The sequence below is a fragment of the Octopus bimaculoides genome, chromosome 6 (genome assembly GCF_001194135.2).
Source record: "Octopus bimaculoides isolate UCB-OBI-ISO-001 chromosome 6, ASM119413v2, whole genome shotgun sequence".
Taxonomy (NCBI): domain Eukaryota; kingdom Metazoa; phylum Mollusca; class Cephalopoda; order Octopoda; family Octopodidae; genus Octopus; species Octopus bimaculoides.
The window spans coordinates 41,781,344-41,797,184 of record NC_068986.1 but is presented as its reverse complement, the minus strand read 5'-3'; the positions used below and the strand labels follow the sequence as shown (position 1 = coordinate 41,797,184).

At 35.8% G+C, this 15,841-nt stretch overlaps 1 protein-coding gene across 1 annotated transcript in view; it reads right to left on the bottom strand.

Annotated features, from left to right (window-relative positions):
- Positions 1-15,841, bottom strand: part of LOC106871143 (uncharacterized) — a 157,201-nt gene that overhangs the window by 94,881 nt on the left and 46,479 nt on the right. Inside the window, exon 2 of the mRNA XM_014917453.2 lies at positions 4,375-6,012. Within this exon, the coding sequence (XP_014772939.1) occupies positions 4,375-5,826 (1,452 nt within the window). The 5' untranslated portion in view covers positions 5,827-6,012. The remainder of the gene's footprint in view (positions 1-4,374; positions 6,013-15,841) is intronic.

The window sequence follows — 15,841 nt, the reverse complement described above, 5'->3', positions numbered from 1 at the left end:
GACATACACAAACACACACACACACACACATCACATGAATGATCAGGCTATGTTATAATATATCACTGGTCACAATGTGCTTTTGCATTGTTTCAGCCTTCAAATGATACCACCCTGCTGGCTAGGTAAACAGACCAACATTCCCTCTTGATCAAAAGAGGAACTGGAGCAAAATGAAATGAAGTATTTTGCTCAAGAACACATTGCACCACCTAGTCAGGGAATTGAACCCACGATCTAGTGATTATGAGTGGAATGGCCTAATCACTAGGTCATGCATCTTCACACACACACACACACACACACACACACACACACACACACACACACACACACACACACACACGCACACACACACGCACACGCACGCACACACACACACACACACACGTTATGGGCGTCTTTCAATTTCTGTCTACCAAATCCATTCATAAGGCTTTGTTATGCCCAAAGCTATAGTAGAAGGTGCTTGCCAAAGGTGCAATACAGTGGGCTGAGCCTGGAGCCATGTGGTTGGGAAGCAAGCTTCTTACCACACAGCCACAGTTTTGGGAGGTTCTGTGACATATCCACAATAATAATAATCCTTCTTACTATATGCATAAGGCCTGAAATTTTGTGGGACCGGACTGGTTAATTACATCACCCCAATGCTTAGCTGGTACTTATTTCATCAACCATGAGTGAATGAAAGGCAAAGTCAACCTCGGCAGAATTTAAAGTCAGAATGTAAAGCCAAAATGAAAAATAGCTATTGCTTGATAAGAATCTTCATGGCATTCTAACAAATCTGCGAGCTTGCTTGCTCAAGCCACAATTAATAATTCTTTCTATTATAGGTACAAGGCCTGAAACTTTTGCAGGGAGAGGGGTTAGTCGATTACATCAACCCCAGTGCTTGACTGGTACTTATTTTGTCAACCCCAAAAGGATGAAAGGCGAAGTCAACCACTATGAAATTTGAACTCAGAATATAAGCACAGACGAAATGCCGCTAAGCATTTTTCCCGGTGAGCTAATGATTCTGCCACCTCACCGCCTTTAGGCCAAAATTAATAATAAAAGTAACAAAATTGTGCTCGATATTTTTAACTATTAAATCTCAAACTCTCTTGGTTAGACCAAGATGTTTAAAAATTCTTAGCCCATATATTGTATTATGCTTTCTAAAGTTAACATTAAGTTACAATGTTTATGAATAGTCTCTTTTCCTTTATCTTGTTGTTGTTGTTGGCACTCCGTCGCTTACGACGACGAGGGTTCCAGTTGATCCGATCAACAGAACAGACTGCTTGTGAAATTAACATGCAAGTGGCTGAGCACTCCACAGACACGTGTACCCTTAACAGTTCTCAGGGATATTCAGCGTGACACTGTATGACAAGGCTGACCCTTTGAATTACAGGCACAACAGAAACAGGAAGTAAAAGTGAGAGAAAGCTGTGGTGAAAGAGTACAGCAGGGTTTGCCACCATCCCCTGCCAGAGCCTCGTGGAGCTTTAGGTGTTTTCGCTCAATAAACACTCACAACGCCCAGTCTGGGAATCGAAACCGCGATCCTATGACCGCAAGTCTGCTGCCCTAACCACTGGGCCATTGCGCCTCCACTTTCCTTTATCTACAGACCCTTTAAACCCTGAGTACTGGACAACTAGAATAGTGACATTTAACTTACTGTTCAAAATTCTGTCACAAGTACATAAAAGTATTTTTAGTAAAATACTCCATCTTTCTTGCTTCCAATTATTATTCATATGACATGACCCTAGAGAAGCCATTCAGTTTTCTTTTTTCTTAATACTTAATTCTTAAGAGTTAGCAAACATAAACCAACATTGAATGGACATAAGCTCTTGTTATATACACTTTCAGTAAGCTTCTCAGCACAATATACTTGCCTCGTATAAAAAAAAAACAAAAAAACACCACACCAAATTCAAGACTTACAATAAATTTGTTTACTGCAATGTGATAGAATAGTGCTTTAAACCTATTCACCATCATAACACGTCATAACGGGGGGGTGAAAAAAATAACATTAACATATGCTAAGAAATATAACAATATGGTTGCTTTGTCAAAGCAAATCCTTCAGGATTTAAAAAGGTCAAATTATTATGCACAGTAATTCTTAGGAGCAAACTAATATTTGATTTTCCATTCCTAAAGTCAACAGAGAATGGGCCAATACGTAAGTTCTCGAATGCAATACGAATAAAAATAATAAATAAACAAATAATTATTTCACTAGTCAATCCTGTCTTGTTTCTGATTTTTTTTTGTCTTTTATTCTATTCTTTTTTTTTTTTTATATTCACCTCTCAGAATCAGAAATTATTCAATGGAAATATTTGTTTACTTGATAAGTTCTTAATAGTGAAGAATATATTCTTGCAAGACGTTGCTAGTTCTAAAGAGAATAATGATAAACATTAAGATACTGGTTAAACAAGTAAAAGTTCAACCCTCATGAGGAAATTAAAGGTTTCTATCTAAATATAAAACTGAATGTGGTACACAGTAAATAAAGACAAGAATGAATATTATAATAATGTCTTTGTAACTGAGACACAATGTTCTACTTTGATTCAGACGAAACAATGTATGTATTAGAAGTGGGAAGAATCTAATTAATCTGACCCTAGCATTTCTTTAATCAACTCCCAGTGGAAAGCAAAGTAAAGTTGAGCACCACAAGTCTTGAACTTAGGACCATGTAATAGTAGCCAACCATAACTTGCATATGAGTATGGCTTGGTAACATGTACCATGTTTTGCTAAATACTTTAGACAGCTATGTAGTCATGAGCAGACATCAGCACCTTCTCTGGAACTCTTTGCAGATGAATAGACTATAGCAATGTGAAGTGTTTTGCTCAAGGACACGGCATATTTAACCAGTAGGTTAAAAGCATTTATTAGTAATGAATCAGACACAATAAAGTCATAAGTCTAGCTAGAAGTCCTTTACATTAGTTTCATATTTGTCACTAATCAAATATATGAAGTACAATGTAAGACTAGAAGCTCCATGTTGAAAACATAAAAATAGGATATTTCCTACAGACAAAAAAAAAAAAGAGAAAAAACCAGTCATAAAATCTTTAAGATTTCAAGTGAAATTATTATGCTCACATAAATTAATTAGTCTATTAATTGAGCACCATAAAGTGTAGAGAGGTTTTTTGTTTTGTCTATTTATTCCTGAAAATTGAAACCAATAATATATCATGAAACCGATATAGATATCCCAAAAATTTTAATAGAAAAACATAAACAAGCTAAAATAGATTAAAAAAACAGACAAAATGAATGATAAATAAGTTGGTGTTTGATTCAACATCTTTACATCAGAAAAAGTAAATTTAGTATCAACTTAAGTCTAAAGGTACTCGTAAGTATTTTAAAGAACTAAGGTAGGTCAACACCTGTTAACATCTTTCTCTCATCATCTGATTTTATTTATTTATTTTTTTATTTTTTCATTTCCCCTTCTCAGCATACAAAGGTTCATTCTCCACTTACATATGCTTTACTGAACACAAATCATAGCACACCTGTTAGGTACCCTGAACTCATATACATTTTGCATGTGGTGCAACGTCAGAAAATGTAAAGTGATGATAGTAGTAATGCTGTTGATGATGATGAAATAACAACCTAATGAATTTGTACTGTAAAGCTACCTCACAAAAGAGTGAGAGAGTGGGGTGGAGTAGAAGGGATCTCTAAATTGATTTCTACAAACTTGTCCCCTTTTCTGTGTGTTCTTTAATTTTCTAGTGTGTTTTAGCCACCACAACTAAGGCCATGCTAGGGCACTACCGTCCATATAATATGGAAAAGGAAAAGAAAGAGATCTTAACAGGTGCAAGTGATATGATTAAAGGTATCTTTACAGAGAATGCAAAAACCAACAAAGGGAACCTTTTAGATATAAGAAGATTCTTTAGAAATCATTTGTTAAAATAGGAAGAAAATTATAGAAATTTTTTTTAAAAAAAAAGCAAGACCTTGCCAGCATTCTAGTGTTGAATGAATACACCCTATTGTTAAATGCTGTTATCACTGTGAAGTGTATTTCCAGAAGTTCCCTCAATTTTTTTTTTTTGTCCCATTGTGGGTGGATGTACAAGAAGTAAATAGACTCTTAAATTAATTCATATTGCAATGGTGTATTTTGCTAATTAACAGAATTCTGATATATGTGCTCCTTCAGCTTCTTTTCATTAAAAAAAAAAAATTACCTGAAGAAAAAAAATTGAAAATTTAATTGATATATCATTAGAACCAAGAAAGTATAAACAAACATCATTTTGCTGAAACACTGGAACCTGAAAAAGAGATCACGAAAGTGAAAATTCAATAACTTACCATTTGGGAATCAGTATTCCAGTTGTTATTGTTTCTTTCAGGAATGGCTTTGATGAAGTTATCTTCAAATGCGAAAGTATCACTTTCAGGCAACTTTAAAGCAACTTCCTGAGCCAAGACTCGAAGTGATGGTGGGGTGTAAGATTCACCAATTCCATTTTGAGAACCAACTGAACTTTGGTTATCAAAATCATCTGAAGCAGTTGTATAGCCATGATCCTTTTCATCACTAAAGGATAATATTGAATGGTAATCAGATTTCTCTGGTGATGCTGGAATATCTGGGAGTTCAGTTGAAGGAGCTACTGAGATATGTACATCAGAACAGGAGAAATGTGAACACAAAGAGCAAATATTATCATCACAGCATAGAATCTTCTGTGGATCTGAAGTCTTTAAAGCAGAAACTTTCTCTCTGGTCAATGCGTTAATCCAACAGACTTGGTCACTTGATGAAGATGCATTCAACAAAATAAATTTTTTTTGTGAGCTTATTTCAATGAGGAATGTTTTCTGAGAATCTGTATGACCATTGAGTGAAGGAGAAGAATATTTAAACTGTGAATCAGTAAGATGTAAAAAGAACTGAATTTTTTCATTCTGCTTATTTGATTTGAAGCAATAAAAGTTCCCCTCGGCTACTACACACCACATTTTATTCCATTTGTGATGCAGTTTACATTGGAGGTGATTTGCCAGGTGAATATTCTGAATATTTAATAATGTCATTTCCACATCAGAGCTCTCCTTATCCAATTTCTTCCAACTAAAAACCCTACGCAAACTGAATCTTATTGGCTTTTTTGTTTTGTTATTTAAATTACTTTTAATTGTTTTTTCTGAACACTCTGTAAGATCAGAACAAGATGACAATAAAGAAATTTTCTGAGTCAAGGGAGATTTTGACTTCAGGTCATTACCATCAAAACCTTCATAAATATTAGGTAGTCCAGTGCTATGTCTAAATGTATTTTTTGTTGAATGATTTTCATCAAAGGAAGGAATAGAGTCACAAGAATTACTTGAGTCAATCAAAGATGGTCTCAATGAATACTGAATAGTGAATAAATCATTGCTCGACATGGACCGCTTATCTTCTGTCAGAGAAGAATCAGACACCCATGAATTTCCAGGACATAATCTTGTTGTATTTGAATCCATATGTTCTTTAATTGCAGTAACCCATTCATTCAAATTATTGCTATTCTTGGTACAAAAGACGTGTTTTCTTCCTGGCCTTTCAATAGCAAATTGGTAGCTAATCGATTCTGTGTTGTTGTTCTCAAAAGAAATAGTGTTTGGATATACAAATGGTTTTACAGAACAGTCCTGTAAAGTTATTGAATTGATTAATTCTTGGCAGTCTTTATTCTTGTAACAAAAAAGTAAACCATAAGTTAGAATACACCAAGCCTCATTTTCTATCTCTTCCACATAAAGCCATCCTTTCATTCTGGCATATCATCAAGTTAAAGTGTCATCAAATTAAATTTCTGTGCCAAACTTTCATGCAACTTCATGAAAAATTTGATATTGAAGAAATAACATTTAATATTGGGGAAATATTAATGCATTAAGGAATTTGTTTGCTAAAGCATCAGGAACAATTTGTCAGAAGAAATCAAGTTTATATCTGATCTGAAAAACAGAAATAAAATATTTAATTAAGGCCTTTTGAACAATATTAATCAAGCATTGACTTTAAATCATTAAACAAATACAGTTCAGGTTTAACAGTTTTATCGTACATCATCAAACATCTGCTACTAAAACTAACAAGGGTTCCTCTACAGTTATATAATCTGCCAGAAATATCAGCCAAATCTCCTTCAAATCATCAATTCACATGTACAGTCTCATAGACAGACAGACACACACACACAACGGACAAGGCAGGGTGTGAACTCAGAACACCAAGAGCCAGAACACAGAATACATACTGCAAGGTACCCAGTTCAGTGTTCTCACTGTTACAACAATCCACAACATTGTATCGTTACCATTTTTTTCATAAACCCTGAAAGTATGAAAGCAATGCTGACATTGCATTCATGTATATAAAATCAACTTTGTCTTCTACCATACATATATACAAATATACATGCACACATGATGGGCTTCAGTACAGTTTCTGCTTACAAAATTTCATGCACAAGGCATTGGTCAACCTCAGATGAAAATAAAAGACACTGGCTTATAAAGAGATGTGCTGTGTAATCAAACCCAAAGCCATGTTGTGAAATGAATTACTTAAACACACAGTTAAAGGAAATAAGTAAAAAGGCAGGATGACCATGAATGGAATGTCTACTTGACTAAGGCTAACATATGGCTAAACTAACATTAACTTCCTTTGTTATTATTTTCCAGAAAATATACTAGCTTTTAGATTGTAAGATTACCAAGTGTTCTCTTCACATATAGAAATGATATTTAGTCCTAAAAAGTTATACATAAATCCATAAAGTTATTAACAACCTGAGAATATCAAAGCTTTTAACTTTCCAAGCAAGACATTAATTAAAAATCCCTTCATTTATGAGTGCCCAGGTGACATGAAAACATTTTCTTTGTTAGAAAAACTTGTGCAAATCCTTTTTTTGAACACTTTTATCCAGAACAACACTATTATGTCAGTCATTTTAATCTTATTCCGGTGGTGATGCTATCAGTTTCTCTTTCATTTCCTGTACTCTGAAATCTAAAATCCTGCCCAAAATGCCTGGAGGTTTCTTATAATTAGAAATTTTCTATAAGATCAAAGTATATTTTAAGTTTTGCATAAAATACTGTTTCCTATATGTTCAATAATAACAAACAAAAAATCTGATAAACAAAGTATCTTGTATGTACGTGTGTATACAGATTATATATATATATATATCGGCATATGAATGGCTGTGTGGTAAGAAATTTGCTTTCAAACCATATGGCTTCAGGTTCAGCCCAACTGTATGGCACGTTGGTCAAGTCTCTTCATCAAAAGTCTAAATTTAGCCTTTCAAATGTATTTGGTAGACAGAAACTGAAAGAAGTGTACACATGCATGTGCATGCATGCATCTCCTAGTTTTGACATTGCATAATAGAAGTAGATGAGTTTCATTCATTTTCTGTATTCTACAAGAACATATCAGACCATGGGGAAATATTACCTTGCTTGAAATCAGGTGAAGGCTGGTGGGAGGAAGGTCAGATGACCATAGAAAATCTGCCTCAAACTCTATCTGACTAAAGCATGCATGGGAAACACTATTAAATATCATATCCCCTTTATTGTTATATCTAAATCTTGCCAACCTTGGAGATATATTTTTAAATAACATCCTTTCAACATCTGTGATGTTTTTGTAACCTCCAACAGACAATTCCCCAAATGCTCAACTCTTTAGCATTCAAATCATTCTGTCAAATGTAATGCTTATTCATTCACATTGTTTTGAATTAATCATGCATTATCTTGTAGCCAGTGCCAGATTTCCCATTGACCAGGAGTCTCTGGTCACCTGGCCCTCTGGAATCATACGGTTTGCCTGTTATAAGTAGTAACCAATTTCTTTCATATCACACTTTATCATTCTAAAAAAAAGATGGCAGAATAAATTAAATATTGTAGTCTTAGATATGCAAAAAAAAAAAAATACAGGGTGGGCACAGTTGAAAAGATTTTGAGTATTGGACTATTTGATTAGGATAGAGTTAGGTCTAAACTACAACAAGCCATGTAATTTTACTGCCGCTTCTAAATCTACCAATGAGTAAAAAGCCAAGTGGAACTTCTACATTGTCACTTGGCTTGCTAGAAATAACAACTAAATTTTCCTCAAATCACATTCTAACATCTTTAAAAAGGAACAGAAACTACATAATATTATTCTAGTTACACTATGTTATGAAAAAAAAACCATCTGATGGATATAGTTGGAATGTTTTTGATCATAGATCTGCTCAATAAGAGCTGGTCTATGGATAAACAATATCATAAAGAGGGACAATAGAAACAATAAGATAAGTCACCAACAGCTAGATGATGTATGTATATATATATACATATATATATATATATATATTGACAAACACAAACATCGATATATGTGTAGACTAAACAAAGCATTCTACATCAGATCACACTATACAGACAGTGCATTTAGATATACAAAGGAAATAAGTACTTGGCTATAATGTTTCCCTGACCCAAATAAAAGTGGTTGCTCTCTGGTGGCTCACAAAAATACCTTATTTGAGAATAGATTTCAAATATTGCTGTCAGGCACAGGTATGGCTATATGGTTAAGAAGTTTGTTTCACAATGATGTAGATCAGGGTTCAGCCCCACTACATAGCACCTCAGAAAAGTATCTTCAACTGTAGCCCCAGGCACACTTAATGCCTTCTCTGTGTTCAGTCCCACTGTGTGGCATCTTGGGCAAGTGTCTTCTGTTATAGCTCCAAGCACACCAATGCCTTGTGAGTGAATTTGGTAGATGGAAACTTTGAGAAAAGCCTATTATGAAGGTATATGATTAAGATGTTCACTTTGCAACCAGGTGATATCAGGTTCAGCTTTACTGTGCGGCACCTTGGGCAAGCATCTTTTACTATCACCCTAAGCCAACCAATATCCTGTCTGAATTCAGTAAATAAAACTTGTATTAGTCCATCATATATATACACACATACATACGTACATATCTCTATATATTCAACAGATGAGATCCAGAGATTCTCAATATAGAAGACACTTAGTAGCGCTCGAATGATTCAAACTTAGATTCCAATGTCTTTAGGGGGATCAATTCCACTGGGTAAAGAATGACTACAAGAGGGATTAAGTTGAGCAGATATGGAAGCAATTACATGGATAAACAGACTGTTATGTTTAACATATCTAATTTGTTTATCTGCATAATTGCCTCCATATCTGCTCAACTTGATTCCTCTTATACCCATTCTTTATCCCGTGGAATTGATCCCCTATAAAGATATCAGAGTCTAAGTTTGAATTATTATTTGAGCACTACTGTCTTCCATACATATCTGTATGCATATACATAAATCAATGTATGTATGTATATGCAAACATGCACATGTATATGGGTGGAATTATGTGAATGTTGACATTTGTTTGTCATTGAGTGAAGTAATGTTAATGCTGAGATTGTGGCCAGTTTGCTGTTCACTTTCAAAGCTCTGTGGAATATAAAAATCTCTTCTTGCTTCAAAAAAACAAAAAAAAACAGGTGAAGGTTGGCAACAAGAAGAGCATCCAGCCATAGAATTTGTCTCCTAATCAATTCCTACTCAAAACATGTTAGTATAGAAAAGTAGACATTAAATGAACAAATGGTATACATACTTTGTAAGCTGAGGTGCTTAGCAACAATAACTACTTTACTAACAGAGACTTACTATATATGTAAAGAATACCAAACACGGACTATCAGAAATTTTAATCCTTAGTTATAAAGCTATTTATTTAATTTATTTATAAAACTTGAGTAAAGAAAGTGGGTAACAATATATAACGCTTCATTTTTGTGATAAACATTCACAGCATAAATTAGTAACTCTTAAACAAACTTATAAACTTGTCAAACAAGCACAGGAACATCTACATAGTTTTATGACTTAATCAAAGTGGTAATATCTTTTTCAATAAACATCTCTCTTTAAAAAGGTAGAATTTGCATATTTTTAAACAAACAGTTTTTGTTTTATCAGGACAAAACATTTAAGTGAATACAGATGCTCAACTTAAATAGACACAGCGAATATTTTTATAATGCACCTTCATCTAGAGCCATAAGCATGGCTGCATGGTTATGAAGCTCGCTTTGCAACCACGTGGTTTCAGGTTCAGTCCCACTGTGTGGGGTGCTTTGGGTAAATGTCTGCTACCACAGACCCAAGCTGAGTAATGCCTTGCAAGAAAACTTGGTAGACAGACATTGTGTGGAAGCCCATCGCGCGCGCAGCACTATTCGTGAGGCAAGTTTTCTACACGAATAGTGTTGCACACACACACACACACAGTCAGTCTGGGTCTATAGTGGCACACAATTGCCCAAAGCACCTCACAGTGGGACTGATTATATACATGAATGTGAATGCAAAAGGGAACAATAGTTTAGTCTCATTACGATTTTATCAGCATCAGAAAGATTTGTGGCCACAATATCACCCTCCAGAAGCGAGGACTCTATGGTAGACGACAGACGAAAGCTTTGTAACTTCTTGCATCACAGATGATTAGTTTATGGCGATCAAATGCTTGTGCAGTACATTATCTCCCTCCCTCCATCAAATCGACATTGCTTGTACGGATGCACAGTGTACTCCAGTCAGATGCCAAAGTGATCGCAGAACAACATGAATCAGTGTTTAACTCACGAACACAACGTATCACTCAGTCTGTAGATCGAAACCACGATCTCGCGATCAGGAATGCAACACCATAACCATTAAGCCGCGCACCCTTACAGAGGGGACTAGTGATTGGGCCAATAAAAGGAGCAAAAAAAAGAAAGTCAACCTTGATTGAAGAGACCTAAAACTCAAAATCGTGATCATCCGGACTTTTGTACATCTAAGACTTTGTTCAGTATGTCCTGCCATTTTGTAAGACTTCAGACCGAGATTTAAGGGAATCAGGCTGATATTTCTAGCAGGACGAGCCGCTACCTAAAGGGTCTCTCGTCAATAAATAAAAAGAATTAAAGTGCGACACTTACGCTTGTGTCCGTGTGCGATACACATACGTACACAATATTAAATATCAAGAGAAATAGCAAGAGACAGAGGGAGAAAGAAAGAAAGAGAGAGAGAGAGAGAGAGAGAGAGAGAAAGAGAGAGAGAAAGAGAGAGAGAGAGATAGAGAGAAAGAGAGAGAGATAGAGAGAAAGAGAGAGAGAAAGAGAGAGAGAAAGAGAGAGAGAAAGAGAGAGCGTGAAAGAGAGAGAAAAACGAAGAAATATTTGTGTCCTATTTACATTACGAAAAGATAATATCAATGCACCAGAAAGGTTCGTATTTCAGTCCCCGGGAAAATTCGTTATGAAGCTTACAACTCCATATATGTACATACATACATACATACATCCATACATACATACATACATATGTATGGAGAGAGAGGGGGGAGAGAGAGAGAGAGAAATATATACACACAACCACCACAAATACTAAATTAATGTTGCCAACCAATAGCGCCAGGAACGACTTAGGACAGGTTTGATTTATCTCATTTTACTTTTTTTCTTTCAGTGTGACAGTAATGTAATATGGAAAACAACGCAGTGTTTAATCTACCACACCTTCAGCGATAGACTGATGAATAGATAACAATTACCTTTTGTGTAATAAGAGATTATAAATGGTTGCGAAGACAGAGAAGTGAGGTAGAGAAGGTTTCAATTCTTTCTGATACCATTTCATATAATTTCATTTATTGCTCGTACTTGCGAATTTTTCATCTCTCACAGATTTTAATTCTCACCCCTTTTTTCGAGCGCCCAACACACTGAATAAGGTGCTACAAGCAGGACCACCTTAACACCCCGGGCAAATCAATGTGTATAAAGTCTATTCTATCAAGGAGAAAAGATTGGTAAATGAACCGACAGACGAAATTGAAAAGGCGTTGAGGTCAATCTGGCAAGACATAGCATATCTTGCCAGAGAAAGCCAATATGGTATTATAGAGGGATACTTCAGGAACAAAGAAAAAGCAAAGGAAAACTCTGTAAAATCGATGAAAACGGAAAGAGTAATCCTTCTACCCACATACCTTGGAAGAAGAACTTCCAAGGTCAGGGTGGAGGGAATCCCCCCTGAAATAGACGAGGCTTGGGTGGTGACAGCTGTGCTTCTAGGAGGCGAGAAAGAGGTGGCCACAGAAACGGAAGCCACTAATTGGCATGGGAAAATTTTGGAAATGATAATACAAAGTAAGGTAGAAAATTTAGAGAAGCTTGCAGAAATGGTGACAGTCGAAGAAACAATAATGAAAGTGCGGGTAGAGGGCAGAATCCCTCGTTGCTATACATGTGGCCAAAAGGGCTACATTAGAGCGGGCTGCACTCTGAGCGGGCTGCATTCTGAGCGGGCTGGAGAGGAAATACCTATCAGCGAGAATGTACAAAGATGGATCGGCACGTGCAGCACGAATGCTGTATGTGAAAGACACTGCGTGAACATGTCATTAGGCTTACCACAAGGTGTCGGTAGTGGAACAGGCCTCGTGAGGTCAGAGCTAAATCTTGTTCTCCTGCCTCATTTCATGTTTGTCAATTTGTTTTGGAATTTGTGTTACCATCCAATTTTCCATTCAATTTCATTGTAAATTTTTATATCTCACTTAGTGTCTGACCCCAAAGTAGGCTGTATTGTCCTCTCTATGTTGGCCCCGTGTGGGCAATAAAGAAACAAGATGTTCGAAAACCGAGGTACTATTGCGTGTGTGTGTGTGTGTGTGTGTGTGTGTGTGTGCGTATAAGGCACATGCTTGGCTTGTGTTAAGACGCTTGGTTCCCAACCATACCGGGATCTGTTTAGTGTGGCTCGCAGATTTTTTAATTAATTATTTTTTTTAACTAAACAGTTTGAAACTTCGTATACTAGTGTATTTTCTCACGCAGAACACGGTTTACTTTGAACATTTTTTATGACATCATCTGATGGGATTTTTTTAAGAGCGTCAATTTGAATAAGTTTCTCTCTCTCTCTCTCCTTCTTTGTGTGAATATTTGGTGAAACTAGGTAAGCCCTCGAATTATCCACAGTCTATTACATACATAGTGTATTCTATACAGTATACAATTTTTTTTTAGATGCTTGATCGATTTATGAGTAGTAAGGTAGGCCTATTTCTGCATAACATTACACAATACTTGTCATACAAATTAATATATATGCAAAGTGAGTCTCTTATCAAGTCAGTCTTGATCGAGCAGATCCACGACAAAAGACTTTCCAAATCGAGACAACCTCCACATTTTTTTTTTCTTCAGTTATTGTACATCTAGTGCCTGGTACATTATTTAATATCTTCTTTCTTTTTTAATCGGTAAGGTATCATTCAAAAGAGATTTGACTATAATATAGAAGTAATACCAAATTGGAAACTTCTCTCGTCGTGTACAAGTGAAACAAGAGAAAAAGCGAGCAAAACCGAAGAAAGAACAACAGATAGAGAGAGAGGTAAGGAGGAAAAGTTCAAAGAAAACTGAACCAGAAGAAAGCAATGAAAATAAAGGGTGAGAAAAGCATATAAGACCGACACAGACAGAAGCTCATAAATAGTTTCTTTTCTCTTCACAAATACTTCTCTTTACGAAAACCTTAAATTTAATATTGTACAAATGTTGAAATATTCGAATGGTAACTCCATCCAAACGGATTTTTGTTTTAAATGTAGACACTTGTGCTTTTATTCTTTTATTTGTTTCAGTTACTAGACTGCGACTATGGTCAGGTACCACCTTGAAGGGTTTAGTCAAACAAATCGACCCCAGTACATATTTTTAAGTCTCGCACTTATTCTATTGGCTCTATAGGTGAACCACTACGTTACGGGAGCGTAATCCGGATATTAAACGGGATGAAGACGAACACAGAATCAGTCTCTCTCTCTCTCTCTCTCTCTCTCTCTCTCTCTCTCTCTCATGGGTAGACGAACGAAAGAAAGTGGCACCAATTTGTAGAACTTCTAAAGCGACAACCTTACAGCACCACAGGGAGTTGAGTCCTATAAGTAAGACAATCCTAGAGATATAACGCTGAGACGATGCACACGATTTTTTGACAATGTATTAGATTTAACCAACCAGAAAACAAATTTAAAATTAAAATCTAATCGGTTTGATTGAGAAACACTGTATAAGTCTAAAAATACTGTGCCTATGTCACCTTTTTTGATAGAGGTGAGGAAAATTGTGTTCACACACTCTTTCGACAACCTAAAAGTTGCCGTTTTATATATTCGCAGTTCTGGTAAATATTCCAAATTGTATTTTTCCAAGACAGACAACTGGGTAAGAGAACCTGTGTGATGGAGGTATCAGACTGGTTAACTCCAAAGAGTATAAGCCATTATAGCTGCGGAAGAAAAGGCAGAAAGAGGAGACAGCAAGCTTGTAAGCAAGAGACTGGAGTATGCTCGTTAGTAACTGAATGTCAATTAGTCGGAAGGGCCTTTTCTGGATGCAATTCAGGATGTCTGAGTGCATAGTTGCAGCACCGTCACATATGTGGACGCAGTATCCTGTTATCGGGCATTACTTGAACACTGTAGAGCATCAGCAATTGTAGGGGATTGAAATCTTTTCTGGTACTGATGAGAAGGATTATTCTTTAACATACGGTTTTAGTTGAGCTAAGAATGTGCTTTCGTCAAGAGGGACTCTTGCAGATAGCCAAGCTCATCATTTGAAGCGACAATGAGGACTGATTGATTGCGTCATATGTTTCGAAGGGATGTTTTACGGTAATGTTTTCCTTAACGTGAGTAACTTTTTTTTTTTTTTTTTTATCAGTTAATCCAACTTTGCCATATCTCTTTTAAAACATTGATAGGAAAAACCTATAGAATAAGGAAATAGCAGATTTTCGTTGTTGATATTCGACTTTTCTACATGAGACGAGTGTTGGTCTAAGCCAAGGGTTCTCAACCATTTTTTTTTCATCTATGAACCCCTTTGATTACTATTTTATTCCAGTGGACCCCCATAACCTTTCGATGTTTAAAAACTAGCTTTATAGAAACCGCTTTCAGAATTCTTATTTTGTTTTCAACACTTAAATTTGTGGAGGATGAATTATGTAGAATGTTAGAGAAAGAAACCTAGCTGTTTCTTGCAGTATATACCAACACATACATCTAAAGCAAATTTTTTTCGGGGGCTCTTAAAATACTATTGTGATCCCCTATTTATTATTTTGTTGCGTGGACCACCCAAGATCTTCTATAGACCCCACAGGGACCATATGGACCCCAGTTGATAACTATTGTTCTAAGCAAACATCTTACTTTAGATATATATTCTCTCATTCTAGGTTCATTATGCCTAAAAATAAGACGTGGTGATCATGGCTGGAATGTCTCAGATCATGAGAACTGCTTGATTAGTGCTGAGCTAGAGCGAAGCAATAACCGTTTTAATATCCTGAACAGTGTAGAATAGTGCAAAGCTATTTTCAAATTCATATCAGGTGCACTGAACATGTTGAGCTATTCTAGGTTCTACAACACATATACGTTTACACACACACACACACACACACACACAGGTTCTCGCTGTTGAAATCAGCTGACAATGGGTATAAAGTTTTTAACAAAAGAATTTAGAGCTGTTGACAGAAAAGTGAATTTGAGGTTATTTGGACCGACCGTTGAATGGATAAACCAAATTAGCATTATCTGTAAATGTAAAAATAGGAGACATAAAAATAAGAGCAAAGATTATATATAT